This window comes from Haemorhous mexicanus, chromosome W (assembly GCF_027477595.1).
Source record: "Haemorhous mexicanus isolate bHaeMex1 chromosome W, bHaeMex1.pri, whole genome shotgun sequence".
Taxonomy (NCBI): Eukaryota; Metazoa; Chordata; class Aves; order Passeriformes; family Fringillidae; genus Haemorhous; species Haemorhous mexicanus.
In genome coordinates this window covers 7,434,967-7,453,648 of record NC_082380.1, presented here as the reverse complement: position 1 = coordinate 7,453,648, position 18,682 = coordinate 7,434,967, and the positions used below count along the sequence as shown (strand labels likewise).

The 18,682-nt window shown below is 36.1% G+C and overlaps 1 protein-coding gene across 8 annotated transcripts in view; it reads left to right on the top strand.

The window, feature by feature from the left end:
* Positions 1-18,465, top strand: part of LOC132341439 (transcription factor RFX3-like) — a 210,322-nt gene extending 191,857 nt beyond the window's left edge. For 6 of the 8 annotated variants that reach the window (XM_059873022.1, XM_059873021.1, XM_059873027.1 and 3 more), the window contains 4 exons: positions 7,715-7,923; positions 8,918-9,071; positions 11,132-11,174; positions 11,664-18,465. In XM_059873022.1, coding sequence (XP_059729005.1) covers positions 7,715-7,923; positions 8,918-9,071; positions 11,132-11,174; positions 11,664-11,905 — 648 coding nt within the window. In that variant the 3' untranslated portion in view covers positions 11,906-18,465. Of the gene's footprint in view, positions 1-7,714; positions 7,924-8,917; positions 9,081-11,131; positions 11,175-11,663 lie in introns of those variants that run through there. The other 2 variants (XM_059873028.1, XM_059873026.1) reach the window with 2 other exon arrangements.
* The last annotated feature ends 217 nt before the right edge of the window (positions 18,466-18,682 follow it).

The window sequence follows — 18,682 nt, the reverse complement described above, 5'->3', positions numbered from 1 at the left end:
GCATATCAGATGTATTTATGGTCAGGAATTCTGTGAAAACCCATCTGATGAGTTTTTTAAACTGTTTCTTCTCAAACTTTACATCTTGAATTTCTAAGTCGTAGTTCAAATAAAAATAAAGATCCTGCTCTGTTACAGATAGCTTGTTCCCCATATTCTTACTCACCAAAAGATGGTTTTCAGAGCAGCTATCGTCCTTGGTCTGAACTCCCTGGGTCTGGAAATGCAGCAGTGTTCAGCAGTCTTAGCTCAACCACTAGCAGCTCTCTTAGAAGGGGTACTTAGGACTTTGCAATGCGTTCTCCAGCCTGTCCCGGCTTTCAGCCTATTTTCACCAGTATGAGGCTTCGATTTGTGTGGCCCCCTCTAACGGCCTCAGATCCTCCATAACCTGGGTTTTTTTTTTCTGGTGCCACAAAAACCCAGTTGCAGGTCTGCACTCCCCAAAACGCAAGACCAAGGAAAAAATGTCCTATTTTGACTGAGGGCCAATCAAAAATTCCCAAACTATGTCTCTCAAAATAAGAAATCACCAGTTTGGTCGCCAAGTGATAGGTTTTCTCCTCAAGTCAGGTCTTATGACCTCTCAGAGAACCTATCGCACCTGAGATAGCCCAGCTACCTCGAATGGCATAAAATTAGCAGGATGGCTTCTGAGGGGGTGTTGGAAACAGAAAAAGTTTTAATAAAAGGCAAAATAACAAAGCTCTTAAAGTGAAAATCCGAGCCAGGGGCAAGAGGTTCTTGCTCCTGCTAAAACACCACACAAAAACGATTATTTCCTTTGTTCTCTTCTTTTTCTAGTGAATTACCTAGGTGGGACCTTTTGGCCTCTCTCCAATTTGGTAGCCCTAGATTTGAGGTGAAATCCCAAAGGTCCTATGAGGTGTCTTTTTACCAAATTGAGGAGAAAAACTTCTGGGCTCTTTTCCTTTTTAATGAGACAAAGGATAATTTGGCCACTCCGTCAAAAGGGGGCACATTCCTATAGGTATGCTTTTATTCAGCCTGATGCATGGGAATATCTCCACAAAGACATGTGTACCCCTGTAAAATAAAATGAAGCCACAGGGGCTAGCTTCTTAGCCGGATAGCTGATCCCTCGTAGGGTAAGCGCCCCAGGCAAGCAGTCTCAAGGCCGGATACCTCAGCCCTCTGGAGGCTGGGGTGCCCTAGGCATAACTGTGGCACAGCCGTGGCCCCTAGCAAGCTTAGTGATTGTCAGCTCTTAGTGAAAATCAGCTCTTTTATGATTTCAGCTCTTAGCTTGCTCGTAGGGGCTGCGGCTGGCTGTGGCTTCTGGAAGGCAGACGAATGAGAGAGGAGAAGGTGGCCAAGTGTTCCACTATGGTTTATTCTGAGGGTCTCGCGAAGGGTCTTGAAGCTGCTCTTCTAAAGGAATGGGCCAAGACAGCCTCTTTTATAGGGTTAGGGAGGATTGAAAACTGACCAATTGTAAGGGTTAGGGAAACTAGCCTATGGGGTCACAGAGAGATAAGCAGGCCTGGAGGACCAGAGTGAGGACTCCTGGTTCAATTCCTATGACTCAGCAAATACCTATCTCTAAACATCCCTCCACAGAGCCGTAGCCGGCCCTGCACCTGCTACATACCCCCTGTACACTCAGGTTTTTCTTTATCCCCTAGAATGTTACATATTCATCAAGTTTCACTATAGATCATTTCCTGGCTCCCTTCCCTCTCTTCTTCGTATGCTAATCATCTTATGAGTCCTTAGGGCCTGCGCAGCTGTCTCTGGTGGTTGTCTCGGGGGTCGTAGGGTATGAAGTAAAGTTGTCTTCCTAAGGGTTGACTTTCTGACCCCGCTGTCTTGAGCATGCTTACTGATCTTTCGGCCACTATCCAAGGCAGGAGTCCAGATTCATCTGGTTTCAGGGGCTCAAGGAGCCTCGTTATCTCAGTATACTTGCATACTGTATCCTGTTCTTGATAAACATCCTTCCCCTCATCAGGCATCCTTGCATTCTTTCCTGCTGTTTTTCAGGTAGTCCTTTCCTTTCTCATGCAACCAAGGATGCAGCAAATATTAAGCAATGTCCATCATTTATGTGCCTATTCTTAATCAATACCTTCTAATTTCTGTGATTAATATATATCCTCTAGTTTCTGACCCCATGTTTCAGTCCCATTGCAATCCAGCTTCTGCAATTACTGCATGTAATTTCATTTTATTCAGTTGCCCCCTGTGTTTACAGTACTTATATTCAGCTACTCTAACAGCTGCTTTTTCATCCACGGTTTGGTAGGTATCCTATTTATGAGCAAGCAGCTTATTCTGACATTGTAGCATCACAATTTTATTTGTAAGTCACAAATTTGTTTCTCTAAAATACTTTGTTCACACAATAGTGTTTGTTTGGTCTGATGTATGGATAAGCAGTCAAAAGAATCCATCCCCTTCCACCTAAACTCGTAACTTCTTTCCCTTTTACAACAGGCAATTTTTGTAAGCATTTAATGTTATAAATGATCAGCCAGAAATCCAAAGTAATAAATGCAAAAGATTTTTTTTCGCGACCAAAATACGGTCCTCAAAAACCACAGCCGAAGAGACAGCGTCAAGCCCAGGATCGGGGCTGGGTGAACTGAGGTCCGACCTCTATCACATCAGATCCCCTTCTGTTCAGAATGCCTACAGTTTTTTATGCCTGATGCAGAGGTGCCCCGATTTCTTTTGTAACCCCGCATATGTATGAAGGTTTCTTTCATTTGGCTGGGCTGGACAATTGCTGTTTCCTGAGTAGTGGCAGGCGCTGATCATGTCAGGGGAAGTCGTGTATTCAGATGTATGTTTCTTGGTGACTTTGGTTATCTTGATTGATGGTATCTACCAAGGGATGATCACCCTTGGGTGTTCCCTGATGGCTCGGGAGGAAGCCCATGTCTGCGCTGGCCATGTTCTTTCATAAGTAAACGAAGCATTGTTCTCCTGCTTCCACCACTAGTTTCGTAATTCCAGAGTAATCTGTCTCCAGGCTGCTAGTGGTCAGATGCTCACTGGATTTTACAATTTTTATTGCATACGTTCTCCCCTTAAGCATGAATTATTTTATAACATATATTACATTTAACCACATCAAGAGGTTCAGCCGCTCCCAATTTTGCATTCCATGACTCTCGTAGTCCTGCAGCAACAGACCATTCCCTGGCTATTGAACTATAAGGCATATCTTCCCCTCCTGTAATGTCAAGCAGGGGTTTCTGGTCTTTCTTCTTTTTTGATTTAAACATTTTGTTCAAATCCTGTCGACTACACCATTTTTGTTTTGCCAATTAATGTGATTGTTATGAACAAAAAAAAGGTTACCCATTGTTTTTTAAAAGGTTGTAGAATTAGAAGTTTAACCAGTTCTGGCAGAGGGGAGTTCTTTGTTAGCTTCATGTTGTAATCACCTGTTAAAAGTCGGTCGTTAACTTCCTATTGTTGGGAATTCCTCTCTTTGTACCACCCTGCCTGTGGCCAGGAGGAGGGCATTCCCCCCCCCCCCCCCCCGCCGATGGTGAAAGGAGGGGACCTTGGAGTTGGAGTTGACATGCAAATAACCTCAGACCCAGAATGCAATGAGAGAGGACCCCCCACCACACTTACCGAAAAAAACCCCAAAAGCAACAAGCCAAAACAGAATTAAGAGATCAAAGTAGTGTCTGGACATCAGGGGAGAGGTCCGGAGCCAGCAGAGACGCTGAAAACCTTAGTGGCCCCTCACCATAACCTAAGAAGATGTTGGTCGGAGCCAGGACCCTAGGTGGCAAACTCAAAAAGCGGGATCCAGGGGTATATACCCCCTACTGCTCTCGTGAGGAAGGGAGCCCCAGCTTTGCCCCCTAGTGGACAAAGCTGCACTTTCCTCCTCCTCCTGGGAGCAATGACGGCGAGAGAATGGACCCGTTGGGCCTCCCAACCTTGAGCTGATCACTTTTAATAAAGGCATTAAAAGGAGAAAGATCTCCTGCCCTATTTATTTCAGTGATCAGCAAAGGGATCAGAACAAAATGACTTATGATGCTGTTGTGTCAGGGACAGAATGAAAGACTCCAGTCTTCATAAGGGGAATCAGAAGGCCAGTTTAATGAAAGTAGTGGGTCCTTTTATAATGTGACTTGCTAAGGTGAGACTTTGAACTATGAATAGCACACTCTGGAGAACCATATCTATTAACAATGGTTACAGAAAGAGAGATATTAATTGTTTTAATTCTTTTCTATAAGTTTTCCACGTCTTCTCACAGCTTCCCAGGATTTTCCTGGGACAGCTATGTCTCTCTCTGTTCAGAGGATATGTGATTACCACAGACTTAATTAGAGATAAGATTATTTCTGTTATCTGCTTACAATCCATGTAGCTTATTTCTGTTGTTTGCTTATCATTCATGTAATAAATAAGCATAGAAAGGCAATGCATCAAATCATTACTACAGATTACAGTTAGTGATTAAAAAAAGATACATCACCAATTACCCTAATATATTACCATCATCCCGGTCCGTATTTCAGCTGTTGCAACAAAGGGCCAAAGACATCCTCCTGCTAATTGATAAATCCTACATAGTTCATCTGCTCATAGGTGAGGCTTCTTATCCTGATACAAAGTTGTTGGAGGTTAGGATTTTTCCTTTTTTCTTTTCTTCTTTCTTTCTATCAGGGGGTTTTTCTCCTATTTGTTGTCTAAGAGATGATAACAACCGGTACTTAAGAGACAAAAGAAGAGGCCAAGTTGGGGAGGGATGCAGCTGGCTACTCTCTTAGCTGGGGGGAGGGGGAGGGGGGGAGGGTTTCTCTTGGGAAGGACTGAGATTTTGGCTGAGGGGTGTGGGGTTAGGCTCGGATCAGAGGGGAATGGTCGAATTGCCTCTACCACAAAGATAATTCACTGCCACTGTGCAGTCCAGCCCTGTCGCAGTGAGGGAGGCTCGGGACCCTCAATATGAGAGTTCAGCAAGCTTCGTTTATTGATTAGAGCATCAGACTTTTATGCACAAGTAATAAGCTCATGCATATTCTGTAAGCTAAGCAGTCTATTGGTTATACTATAAATATCAGTTCCCTTCTTACTCCCTCATTCCTTACGACTTACATCTCCCTTTTCTCACGTCTCCCTCTAAGCTACATCATCTTGCTATCAGACTACAACTATACTCAAGGCCACAGCGGCCTTGCAGGTACAGGGACTCGGATTAGCTGGGTCCGGTACTTTTCCAATTCTCAGCTATCCAGAGCATGTCTACGTGGCCTTTGTCACGTAACCATCATCCCTCCACACAGCCCCTGTACTGCTTCTTCCTTACGGTGGATGAGCTTTTGCTTGTAAGAGCGGACATTGAACTGGGACCTTACTAACATCCGATCGCAGTAGAAAGGACCTTCATCATCTAATCGGATGCCTCAGGGGAAAAAAACCTGGGACCCCAAACTCGTCCCCCTTCCCTGAGGGTGCATTTCCCAGCTATGTGCCGCAGCTGCTTGCAGACACCTGGCTGCCACTGCCCAGCCCCATTGTTTTCTGCTGCTGTCTTGGGCTTTTTCTCTACATTTTAACCCAGCACCCTGTGCCTGCCAGGACACCCTATGGCTGCTGCTATGGCTGTGGAGTTTCTGCTACATTTTGTTTGCTACCCTGAATGTGCCCGCCTCTGCCATTCCAGGTGCTGCTCAGAGGTTCCTGTAACAGCCCATTTTGCCATCCAGAGGGGCACTGAGAACGGCTGCCCCGGGGAGTTTGTAAAAGAAGCCCCTTTTCCATCTCTTCTGCCATCTTGCCCAGCATTACCCACATGCAGAAAGGCAGCTGACCGTGCATGACAGTGCCCCCTGTAGCCACGGGAGAATCATCGCACCTCCCCCACCTGGCCAGGAGCCAACAGTCGCCCTGCCAGCTGTGACCATACCTACACCAAAGGAGAAAGTGCTTGGCAGCCATGAGAAAACTGTTATTTGGTTTCTGGTTTTCTTTGTTGTTGCTGCCATTGTGGTTGTTTGGTTGCCTTGTTATACATACTAGTAAAGAAGTGTTATTCTTTTTCCCATATCTTTGCCTGAAAGCCTCGTAATTTCAAAGTTATAATAATTTAGAGGGAAGGGGGTAATATTTTCTATTTCAAATGAGGTTCCCCCCTTCCTTGGCAGACACCTGACTTTCGGACTAACACAAAAGGGGTTTCACTTTTATATTGTTACTTGTATAAAGGTACATGATCAGATGTTTATTTTGGAACTTTGTGGTCTGGCATACCCATCTGCTGGCCAGGCACCTGGGCATGTCAGTCATGAAGCCCCTGTTTTCCTAAAATTGCATGTGTTGTTTTGAAAAGGTACATATGTTTAAAGGTTCACACAGTGGTCAACTTTGGTTCAGGCTCCACATAGGGCCTACCACATCACCTCCTGTGCATGGTATGAGGTGGTATAGAATAAACCCAGGGTCCTGGCCTTAACCCATCTGGCTGCTGCAAAAATTAGCTCTTTCCTGGCCAGAATCAGGATACTCCTTCAAAGCAAAAGTGGCCATGGTACTTAGGTTTCTTTGTTCCTCTTTAGTTTTTACTTTCTCAACTCCCATTTGTGAAAAATGGAGTAGAAGATAAAGAATTTTTGTAAAGTTTAATAAGAGATTAAGTAAGCAACAAAAAAAAAAAAAAAAAAAAAAAATCCAGCGCTGGGGTGCTCCTGGCCAACAGCCAAAGAACCAAAGAACACTGCTGGTGTATGCAGACAGTGTTATCTTTATACTGTTACATCTGCTGAGATACATGCATATTCATGTGTTTCATGCATTATTCAAACATTCTTTCGAACTTTCGGATGTTTTGGGAACTCCTTTGTTTGGCTTCTTCACACTCTGGCTTATCTGCATGACATCCTGTGTGTCAGGTCAATATATTTTATTTCTTCTTGTGTCTCTATCCTGCTGTTTCACATCCTCTGATAAGGATTTAGTATGTCGTCCTTAAATTTAACATGGTATTCTCTAATTGTCCTCCAGTGCTCTGGTTTGTGTCATGGTTATCTTATCACTTGGACAGGTTGCTCAGCGGATGGCCTTACACTGTTCTTCTTAGTTACACAAAAGCCTTTTTTACATCTTATGTTTTGCCAAGGTCTATATCACAATACATCCATCACACTAGTATTTCCATAAGCGATACATAGATATTATATTCATTACACTACTATTTCTATGAGCAACACAGTGCATACTTAAGCTAATAGATTATATTATATTATAGCTAAAAAGAGTTATAATTTATACTATTTCTAAATACTTATAATCACTAACAACATACATAAGCTAATACATAAATGTGAAAGCCAATATTATCTGGTCATTTTTCACACATTTGACTGCCCTTTCCAATCCTTGTTCCTGCTGTCTCAAGCCTGACAATTCCTGAAATTTTTATTTGAAAAATCATGAATGAGGGAAGTTGAAAATTCTTTAATGAAAATGAATATGGAACATTGCAATGTATTTATGGATTTTCATTGTAATTTTGTGTGTGTGCTTTATTTGATGTCCATTTTTGTACTTTGGATTCCTCCTCTTGTTTTCTTCCAACAAAACTGAGACAGACATGAAGATAAAAATACTCATTAGTTTGTCTAATAAGTATATTTCATCCTTTTAATTTAATTATTCAATCTTTAGGTATAATTTACATTTTGTATTTTGCTTTCATTTTTGCCATGTTTTATAACAGGAACAGGCTTCCTGGGTGTGTCAGTGTGATGACAATATGGTTCAAAAACTAGAAACAGATTTCAAGATGACTCTTCAGCAGCAGAGCACTCTTGAGCAGTGGGCGGCCTGGCTTGATAATGTAATGGTGCAAGCATTGAAACCATATGAAGGAAGACCCAGCTTTCCTAAAGCAGCACGGCAATTTCTTTTAAAATGGTCTTTCTACAGGTAGTCTTCTAAATTATTTTAGCTATTTTATTATTTGCTCAATAGCATGCCATAATAATGTTGAAAAAAGTTATATCAGACAATAGTTCCCAAGAAATGTAGAGCTTTTCCCCCACCCCCTAAAAGATCGGTGTTCTTAACATTAAACACAGTGATATGTGCAACTCAGCAGCAGATGAAATTATCCTTGTATATTGTTTTATAGGCCTCGTGCAAGTGTAATGAGGTTAGAATTTTATCCTGATTTGGAAACATGCTATGAAATATTTTGGGTTGAATAGCTATACAATTTTAAAGCCAGTGTTTTACTATTAGTTATTAAAATACCATGGGTTCTATTTCTATTATGTAGGGACAAATTTTTTTTTAATTGTGTAAAAAGAACAAGACAAATGTTCTATGTCATCTGCTACTGTATCAGTTATCATAGTAAAGCTATTTTTTTCAAAATGGTGCATGATAGCATCTATTTTGTGAGAGTATCATATGGATGTTTTCATCCACAATCTGCATTTTTCTATTATAAGGTATACACAAACTCATCTAAATTTTACAAGTTTAAAAATCATACCAATTAAAAACTTTGAACTAGGAATGGGAGCATAACAGACACAATATTCTGAAAGACCACTTTGTTTGAAATTAAATAACTTTAATACAATTTTGTTATTTAAAATTTTAACAAAGAACTTCCTTTTGCTAAGTTCAGTTTTTACATGTGCTCACATATTAGTAATTGTGCATACACCAAAAAACCCCTTCCTGCCTTTTTGAAAATTTATCTTCTAGTTGTGTAATATGGTCTCTAACCATGCTTTCAAAAAAGGGGAGAGACAAATAATTGTCTTTCACAGACATTTCTTTCTGAAGACATCATAAATCAGATGGTTTTGAATAGCATTACTTTATTATTCTTGAAGTGTATATTCCATATGACTAAATTATTAAAGAATTGTGATATTTATTTCATATTTTCCCCCCCATATTTAAATAGCTCAATGGTGATTCGAGATTTAACCTTACGCAGTGCTGCTAGCTTTGGCTCTTTTCATCTGATCCGCTTGCTTTATGATGAGTACATGTTTTACTTAGTCGAACATCGTGTTGCTCAGGCAACAGGAGAAACACCTATCGCAGTTATGGGAGAGGTAAGATAATATGCAAGAAAATGGATTGGTGAATTTAGCAATAAATTCATATATGCATTTTCAGGTTTTTTAACATTTACATGGACCTATGGGATATTTTTAAATAATTGTAATCTGTTGTAGATTGAGTTGCAAATACATTGGCATCTTCAAATTTGGGTTATATATCTTCATTCACGTTTCACACAAATGAAATCAAAGTAGCACGGAAGTACTTGCAGGATTGGGACATGGCATAATTTCATGCCTATATTTCAATGTATTTTGTTTAAAATAAACAGAGCAAAGTATAAATTCAGAATCACCATGTCTTATTTATGTTTATGGTATTTGCAATCTGAAGTTTTCCTCACTTTTTTTTTTCAGTAGCGCCCCTAACCATTAATTTTGTGTAAGTTGCTTAAGAATTCACATTATCCTAGGAGTTATTATCAAGGAATTGTACTTTTAAAGTTCTAGAAAATGGATGTGGACATACAATAGATAGTTCACCAGACTGAAGCTCGATGTTTTTATACTTGATGATCATTATATCATGTTTAATCTTACTGATAAGTTGTAAGTCACCTTGCATGACTTGATATATAATTTTTTCCTCAGGATATATTAAAAAGTATAATTAAATATTATAAAAATATGTACATTTTCATAGAGATTGGAAGCCTTGGCTTAATTTGTAGTTTGATTAATCTGACAGGTAAAAAAGAAATTACTTTCTGCTTAGATACTTGAACTCTGCCATTACATTTATAGCAAAGTATTGCAAAAGTATAATATTGCTACATTCTTGTTTTCTTGACATAGTATATGTCAAATGTAATGCTTGTGGTGTACTGTGGGACTTCCTAGAATGTTTTGGTAAACTTAAGACAGATATTAGAGAGAAAACATATAATCTAAAGTTTTGAGAGATGGGAGGGGAACAGGGAAGTTGTAAACATTCATTAAATGCATGGCTTCTTGTGTTTCTCTGCATTTACTGACTAGTTGAAATAAAATGGGAAAGACTAAGGCTTGTTTGGCAAACACTTGAAGCCATTATGAACTGTCTTTACAGCTGAGAAAAAGTTTCCTCCTCTCCCATCCCCTTAGATTTGTAGATTGATGCTGGCACAAGTACTCAGACAGTCCTGTGGTTAACTGGATCAGAGAATTAATCCTGTCTGAAATAATCCCTTGGGCTATTTTTATTGGGTTAGTTCTGTCATGTTGTTCTTTGCATGGCCATGTGGATGACTTAAGGTGAAAGGATGGGTATGGGAAGGTGAGGAGGGAGTATATATGAGGGAACCTGGAAAGATAGGGCTGCTGCTGCTTATGCTGTTTTAGTGTTCACTGAAGTTTTATCTTTCTGTATTTCTGAAAAGGACTGAGTCAGGTATGTTTAGAAATATAGTTATTTAAATATTGTACTCCTTTTATTTGAGATTAATGAATCAAATTATGCTCTGCAGCTTCTCATTTAAGAGAAGGGTAAAGGACTCAGACAAAGAAAGGGAGGAAAGAAGTTTGTTTTTTTTACTTGTGAGCAAATTTTCACTTCATTTTTTATAAGTAAACTAGTCAGCATAATATACTGTAATTACCATCAACCCTATTTTCAGTGGTGCCATTTATTTACCCTATGTATAGTTTTGCTACACTATAGCTGCCTTTAGTGACACACCATTTCAGGAGAATTTTAAGCAAGCTTTTGGTTAAAGTATTGCAGTTTAAAAATGGGCACCGGTCATATTTTCCAGCATTCTACATCAGAAATATCTCACTCAAAGCAACAAAGGCCTTGACATAAGTCACCCTAAAAAATGCAAAAACATATGCTTAAGTTTATATCCTATTGTTTTAATTGCTGACAATATTTTATTTTAATTTCCTTAATATGAACACAAATATAATGGAATGGAAAATGAAATTGTATACTATGGATGTGACTGCAGTCAAATGCATGCACTTTCATACTAGCCACAAGCCATTAGAGCACACTACTGGCTTTACCATAGATAATCTAAGGTCATGTTTGTGTAGGACTGTGTGCACACTTTTTATTGTTTATTTTGCAGTTTGGTGATTTAAATGCTCTATCCCCTGGAAATATGGATAAAGGTAAGCACTCCCAAATGTATAATTTTATATAGAACTAGCATGTCTATTGGAGCAAAACAAGTTGGTTTTTTTTTTAAATATAGTTAAGCAGAATCAAAAGCTACATTATAATTTAAATTATGCGAATATTACTATTATATGGGATAGAATATGCTATACATGATATATAGTATATTATAAGGACTAGAATACTCTAGGGCCTAAATAGTTAAATTTTTTAAAATGTATATTATTTACACAAGAAATTTTCAAAATTTAATTGTATATTCTGGTGAGAGAGCTGAAGGGGATGGAAAGCTGGAAAAAGGAAGATATGATTGGTTATTACACTTTCCTGTGCTTTCATATTTCATGTTATTTGCAAAATGAAGGCCTTTGTATTCAGATTTTTTCCCTTTGTGCTCTCTTTTCTTTGCTTTGCTTTGCTTTGCTTTTCTCTGCTTTGCTTTGCTTTTCTCTGCTTTGCTTTGCTTTTCTTTTCATTTGCAGATGAGGGCAGTGAAGTTGAAAGTGAAATAGAAGAAGAGATGGATGAAAATGGAGGGCCACAAGCCAAGAGGGAGAAAACAGACTTAAACCAAGCATTTCAGGTGGGCTGCTTGCAGCAGCCAGTGCTTGAGAGTGGAATAGAGCAGAGCCTCCTGAACCCAATTCATAATGAGCACATTGTTACAAATACTCAGACTATCAGACAATGCAGTGCTACTGGAAATACATATACTGCAGTCTAATATTGAAGTGCTCCTTAACTGCATTAGCCTTGTTGATGCTGGACTTAATGGGGGAGATAGGAGAATAGGTCTGAAAGTCGTCTTATCAAATTTTAGCTGTGCTGAACATTACCTTTTATTGGAGTTGTGAAATAAAATGGGTGTATGCAATTTGCCAGACGTTTAAAAAAATTGTAAGCAAAATCATTTTACATTGGTTATTCAATATTGAGTTTTCATAGTTTCAAGTGTCAATGAAGACTTTTGTCAAGCTTTTAATGTTAATGCTTTTGTTCTCTTAAAATTAAAATAACTTATTTTTTTCATAGTTCATATTTTAATGCTAATTATTTCTCATAATGATTTCATATACATATATTTTTAATTAGATGCAAAATATTAAAAGAAATACTTTCTTTGACATACTGGATGCATACTCATTTGACAGTAGATGCATCAAATCTGTTATAAAAGGTGCTTTTCATTGAACAGAACTAGAAGACTGTTTTCATCAAAGTGTGAGCATTCAGGGGGTATTTTTATCATAATGTTACAGGGTTGGGAAGATCTACAGTTTTCTTTCTGTAAGGAAGAAGTGTTTTCACTGCATTTACAAATGCAGAATAAGTGATAAAATTGTAACAATGTGGTAATGTGTACACTGTAGGCACACCTAATTACCTGATCACATGTAAACAATACAAGCTTCCTTTAAAATCAACAGCTCTGGATTATATTTGCATGCCAATTCCTCTGGTTTTGAAGAATACTGATTCTATTTTAAGACCACTGCACAGATAGGTCTGGTTGTCAAATGGTACTGTAGTTAATAGAAACTAAACCACAATAGAAGTAACTTGATTTTTTTTTAAGTGTACATGCTACTTATGTTGAACTGGACATACAGGAAAACATTCCTTTTGGATGACTTTCTTCTATTCTAGGCCTGTTCCTACTATTTTAATTATCTGTTTTCAAAAATGATAATTTATAGAATGTAAAAAATGTAGCAACCTGCATAATCTTCTTTTTAAAATGTATTTCTTGATTAATAAAGTTAATTTAATTTTTTACAAAAAATTATTAAGGTAGTGTAACTGGCATGCCTCCCTTGTACTTATTCCCAATTGCATTAAATTTTAATAGGTGGCTAGATGGATCATTGCTATTTAAGAATGTACATCAGGGATCGTTGTACCTCGGCTTTTACATGGTGCCTTAAACAGAACTGAAACTAAGATTTAGTATTTTTTGTTATTTTTAATAATGCTTAAAATTTATTCAACAAGGTGTGCCTGCCACTTTCAAATTTCCTAAGTATTAGGGGCAGGTTACATAGTCTTCAAAGAAATAAAGAGGGTTTTATTATTAAGTGATATTTATATCCCTCCTAAAATTGATACTAAAAATATTTTTTCTTGTTTCTAGTTGAATTTCACTTTATTACAAATAAAATTTGCTTGGGAACTTGAAAGCAAAACTAGCTTTAATGCCAACGTCAAATCTTGTTAAAGTAAATGGACCGTAGTCATAAGCATGGTTATATATTTTAAACTCTTGTCAGATTTTAATTTAAAAAATTCAGACTAAATAAATAAGCAGGTACATATTGCAGCACATATTTTCAATTTGCATATGTGGTAGGGTGTCAGTCTGATGCTAGGTTTTAATTATTATATTCTATAGTGATAGTTTATAGAGTCCATATTAATTGATGTTAAACATTTATGATTATTTCTGATTATTTTAAGCATTTTCATGATTTTTAAAGCAGACATAAATTTGCTAGGCTAAAATATTGAAAATAATTAAATAAAAGCAAAAAAGTGAAAGAAAGAATAACAAAAGTAATTTTATAGAAAGGACTGCATTAAAAATGAAGGGAGTCTCTTGTTTTATCTTGTGTGACTGTGGATTGATATTTTTTAAAGTCATATATACCAAATGGGTGAACAGCATGTGACATGAACAGTGTATTTTTAGCAAAGAAATTTGTTGCGAGAGCTTTCAGATGTATCAAGAATGGTTTTAGCTCAACTAAGATGGCTTAATACTTTTTGGGGTACAAAATTATTTGTAAATTTCTTAGCAAAATTTGGAGGCAAACCCATCCTGCTTCATTCTATGTAGGCACAATTCCTATTTATGTCTGTAGATGTTTTCTGTCTCAGCAAAAAGTGCAAATGAGGTTTGTATTAATTTCTCTCTAAATTCACCTGTGCACTGAATCCTCATAGGTTGTGTTCTCCAAAATATCACTGCATCCTGGGTTTTTTCCTTAGAAATCAGCACCCTTCACCAAAAATCCTAAAAACTAACCTATGATAAATATTTTCTCCCTTTTATTTTGCATTATAATATTTTACAAAATAAAATATAGTTGAATACTCATCATTTTTCATTCTTAACATAGGGTGCCCTATGCTGTACTGATGGTCCCTATTGCCTGGTTTCAAATGTTGTGTTGACAAACTTTAAATATTTTTTATTGGTAGAATGTTGTATTTATTGTTGCTGAAAGAAAAGTATGGTTGTAACATGTAAATCTAGATTGCTAAGAGGTGGGACCTGAACATCTTCTGAACAGTTAATCACTGTTCATGTAGTGCAAAAAGAAAACAAAATATATGCATACAAAGATAGAATTCATATAATGGATTCTAATAGCAGTTGTCAAAACAAATTTAAATTATTCCTTATTCAGATAACTGAATTAAGTTTGTATTTCTATGATTATCAACTGATTATTCTCTCAAATTTTAAAGTAATATTTTCCCCACTTTAACAATTAATTGACAGAATTAAGTTGCTGTAAGCTGCTGTGCTTTGCTTTTAAATTTACTACAATTTAGATCAAACATACGCACATGAAACAATTTAAATACTTTTGATATTTGTTAATAGATTCGTATTGCTAATGATTTGAGCACAGAAATATGGATACCTCAGTCCTAATTATGTAGTGTGTAGCATGTGGCTGAATTGCCACTCTGAAGCCTGCTTAACTCTTTTAGAGCTCTAAAGAGCTGTAGCAAGCATCTACTGTCTAGACACTACAAGATAAGGGCTCATACAATTTGTGGATTTTACCCAATCTTGATGCGAAATTTAAAAAATTATTTTAGAGTCGCTTCCCCCATTGGCACAAATTACTTAGTAAACACTGTGGCAGAATGGGAATGGGTATTGTTGAATTACTTTTTCAAAACATGGGGCCCAATTTTCACAAGTTTGATATTTATGAAAAGCTACATTTTCATATTTCTCATTGTAAATCAGTTTTTTTAAAAGCCCCCTCTTTTCAGTTATCTGCTTCTGTGTTTTATTATTATACTGTAGCATGCTATGTGCATCTTTTTTTTTTAATGTTCCATTAAAAAAATGGATAGTATTCTTTAAATTGTTTACTTGCAAAATTGTGATGTACAGCATTTCTGCCTTTAGTTCAAAAATGTGTAAAATATTGTCCTGGTGTACTGTCACTGAGGAATGTATAGCTTTGTAAAACATTTCAGTTTAAACGGAAGCATTTTTAAATGTCTGAAATACTGCTTCTGTTAAAAATATTTTCCACGGGGGAAGACCTGACCTGATATATTTGTGGTTCTCACCAAATGATATCAGCATTGTTTAGAAAGACATTTATATTAGTTAGCACTACATTGCAATCTAGCTTACTTTACAGAGTGGTTTTACAAAATGAAATAACCTTTTATAATCATGGGAAAAAAAAGGTGGAAAAGTAACTTTTTAAATTATGTAAGTACTTTTTGTACTTTGTGACAGTTATTTCAGAGTTTAAAACATTCTTTTGTCAGATCAGTATAGATTTCTGAAAATTACATCCTTGTCTCTGTAGAAAAGGAAAACTATCATGTCTGTGGTTTAAAAATAGGTCAATGAATGGTATTCTAGTATCTTTGCTACTTTGGTGATTAAAAAAAATAAAAAACAGGAATAGAAGAATAAATACAAATGACTTAGTTTTAGCCTTAGAAAATTAATTTAATGTAATGCCTTGCATTAACCCTTTGAGCATTGTGAGGATACACTTTTTAGGTAATTTAATTAGACCACTGAAAATATTCTATATATTTAAGTAATTGATTGTCCTGCAGAATTTTTTTTTAATCTCTAAATTAAATATTTGCATTGTAGACAGAAATGTTTTTGTTTCAAAAGGTTTAATAGATTTAGGTGAAATTATTCACTGCCACCGATATGTTCTGTATGGTGCAAAACTATTTCTGCTATTTTCTTTTCATAATTGCATAAATATCTGAAGAAATAAAATATTTGACTCTACAGTCATAGGTTGTTTACTTTAAGACCTCTTTACAATACGGAGGTTTAGAAAAAGTATTTGTACTCTTTTGGAAATATCTTTAGAGTGATATTAAAATACTTTAATACTGTAAATTAAAATCTTCACAAATAAAACCAAAACTACTTAATTAACAAGAAAATTAATTTTACAGAACCCTTGGTATGTTTGCAATCAAATTTTCAGCAGTCTATCTGATAAACAGACAAAAAGGACATTGTATTCATATTACTTTTAACAGTCAGTCACTGTGATATGAACTAATGGAAAGACAGTGGTACTAGATTCAGCTTCCTCTACAGGGATGCAGTTTGTATGACATTGAATGTCAGAATTTAAAAATAAATAAAAAACAAACCCTAGAAATTGCACCTGCCTTCTGCTGTGTTGAAAAGTCCTTTGTTCTTACAAGTAGTACTCACCAGAACAAGGGAACAAGTTCAGAAGTGAGTAGAGAGTTGTTGAAAATTATAGATAGAAATATCACCTTACTTAGCTTTTCTACTGGTTAATGGCAGAAGCAATCAACAACAGTAGGTGCAAATGTATTTTATTCAAATCTAGCTGAGTGAAAAAAGTCTCATTACATTTAGTGGAATTACATCACTAATATAGTGTAAGTAAGTTGTAAAGATTTCTAGTAAGTTAATGCAAATTCATGCATAATTATAATGCAATACTCAAAGGGGTTTAATTTAACAATCTTTTATTCATATTTTACTGTAAATGCTCCCCAGTTTGCCTGCCTTGAATATTGCTGCTAGTGATTTTAAATGTGAGCAAACCTAACTGTAATTTACCCATTTTACTTAAGAGTAAAAGCCACTTACAAAGTGACTGCCTAGTTTTTGTTTGAGGAAAATATGCCTCAGTTTGATCATTTAAACTTTCGTCGTGTATTCTAATTTTTTTTCTTTTAAAAAAGAAACTCAGCAATTAAAATGTTGGGACTGGAAGCCCTGAGTAATTACAGTTTTTGTAAAAATTGTTCTTCACTATAGAGAAAAAAGTCCAGAACAAGACTATGAGCATCAAAATGACCCTCACTTAAATCAGAATCAGGGAAAGGCTCTTATGTTCTTAAGTGCTTCCTTGATCATGTTGCAAATGTCTTCAAGAATTTTCAGCACTGAGTGAACTTTAAAATAATAAATATTTGAAAATAATTAAGACTGTAGAGGGACAACTTCCCTTGATTTGGGTTCACCAGGTATATTTATCCATTATCTTTTGACTCGCTGATAAAAGAGTTTTTCTTTTCGATTTTTTTACACAAAGAATACTAAAGGGTTCTCAAATACACTGTTAAAGTGATTGTTCTGTATTTAAACATTAAATATCATATTGAAATAACCCAATAAACCAATTTAAATGTAAAAAAAATATAATTATGCACCAAAGCAAGTTTCTCATCCTCACTGAAAATTTGGATTTACAGTAATAACCAATGAGGCTATTGAATAAACTTTGAGTGCCTTTCAAACACTTAGGAAATTTTGCCTCAGGTGGTAAACTGTAATTAGGTTAATTCTAGAGCTTGCCAATCAATAATTCTGTCGTCACTCAGGGCTTTCTTAGCTTCTAGAAAACTGACTTGGTTCCATTTATTTTCTACTGTATTTTTTTAAGGTTCCATCATTTAAATTTCACTTAGTAAGTGGCAGTTTACATTATTCAGTACGACAGGCACAGAAATGTAATAACACTAGGAGAAATTGAACTTTTGTTTTCCTATTTACTGCATACATTATGTAAATTAAGAAAACAACTTTTTTGTAGAAGGTGCATGTGACATAACGTAGTTTTGCAGTTTTTTAATTTGTTGAACACACTTTTTAATTATTTAAGGAAAACCTCTTTACAGAATAATTTGATAGGATTTTTTTGTATAATGTGCTTGATTTTGTAAATATGTATTTCCTGGTGTGGTTTTTTTCTTTTTTTTTTGTGAGAAATGGTTAATCTTTTAGTATATCATGTCCTCTCCAAATTGGAAGGAGTTAAATAATAGTTTGTGGGCAATTTGCGTTGTGTACTGTACAATAACTAGGAAACTTTTATAATTCTAAAAATATATATTAACTTTTAGTGCGTTGTTTTTAAAAATAATGGCTGGAACATGCTAAGGACAGTAGGATTTTTCTGAATATTTCAGACGAACTCAGGCTAGTTTTCTTGTGTTTTTCAAAATAAAATTGTGTATTGTCTTCTGAAATAAATAAATTTGTTTTCCTGTTACAAACATTTGACATTTGAATTGTTTTGGGGTTTCTATAATTAAATACTTTGGATTGCAATACTAATGAATTTGGAAGAAAAATTATTTCAACTTTATTTAAATCATAAATGGAAGTTTAGTTCAACCCCCCTGCAGTGCTATAATATAGTTGCCATAGCATACAATATGGCAGAAATGGTGGAAATTCAGGGATGCAAGTTATTGTAAGAAGACAACAGAATATGATGGGTTGCAC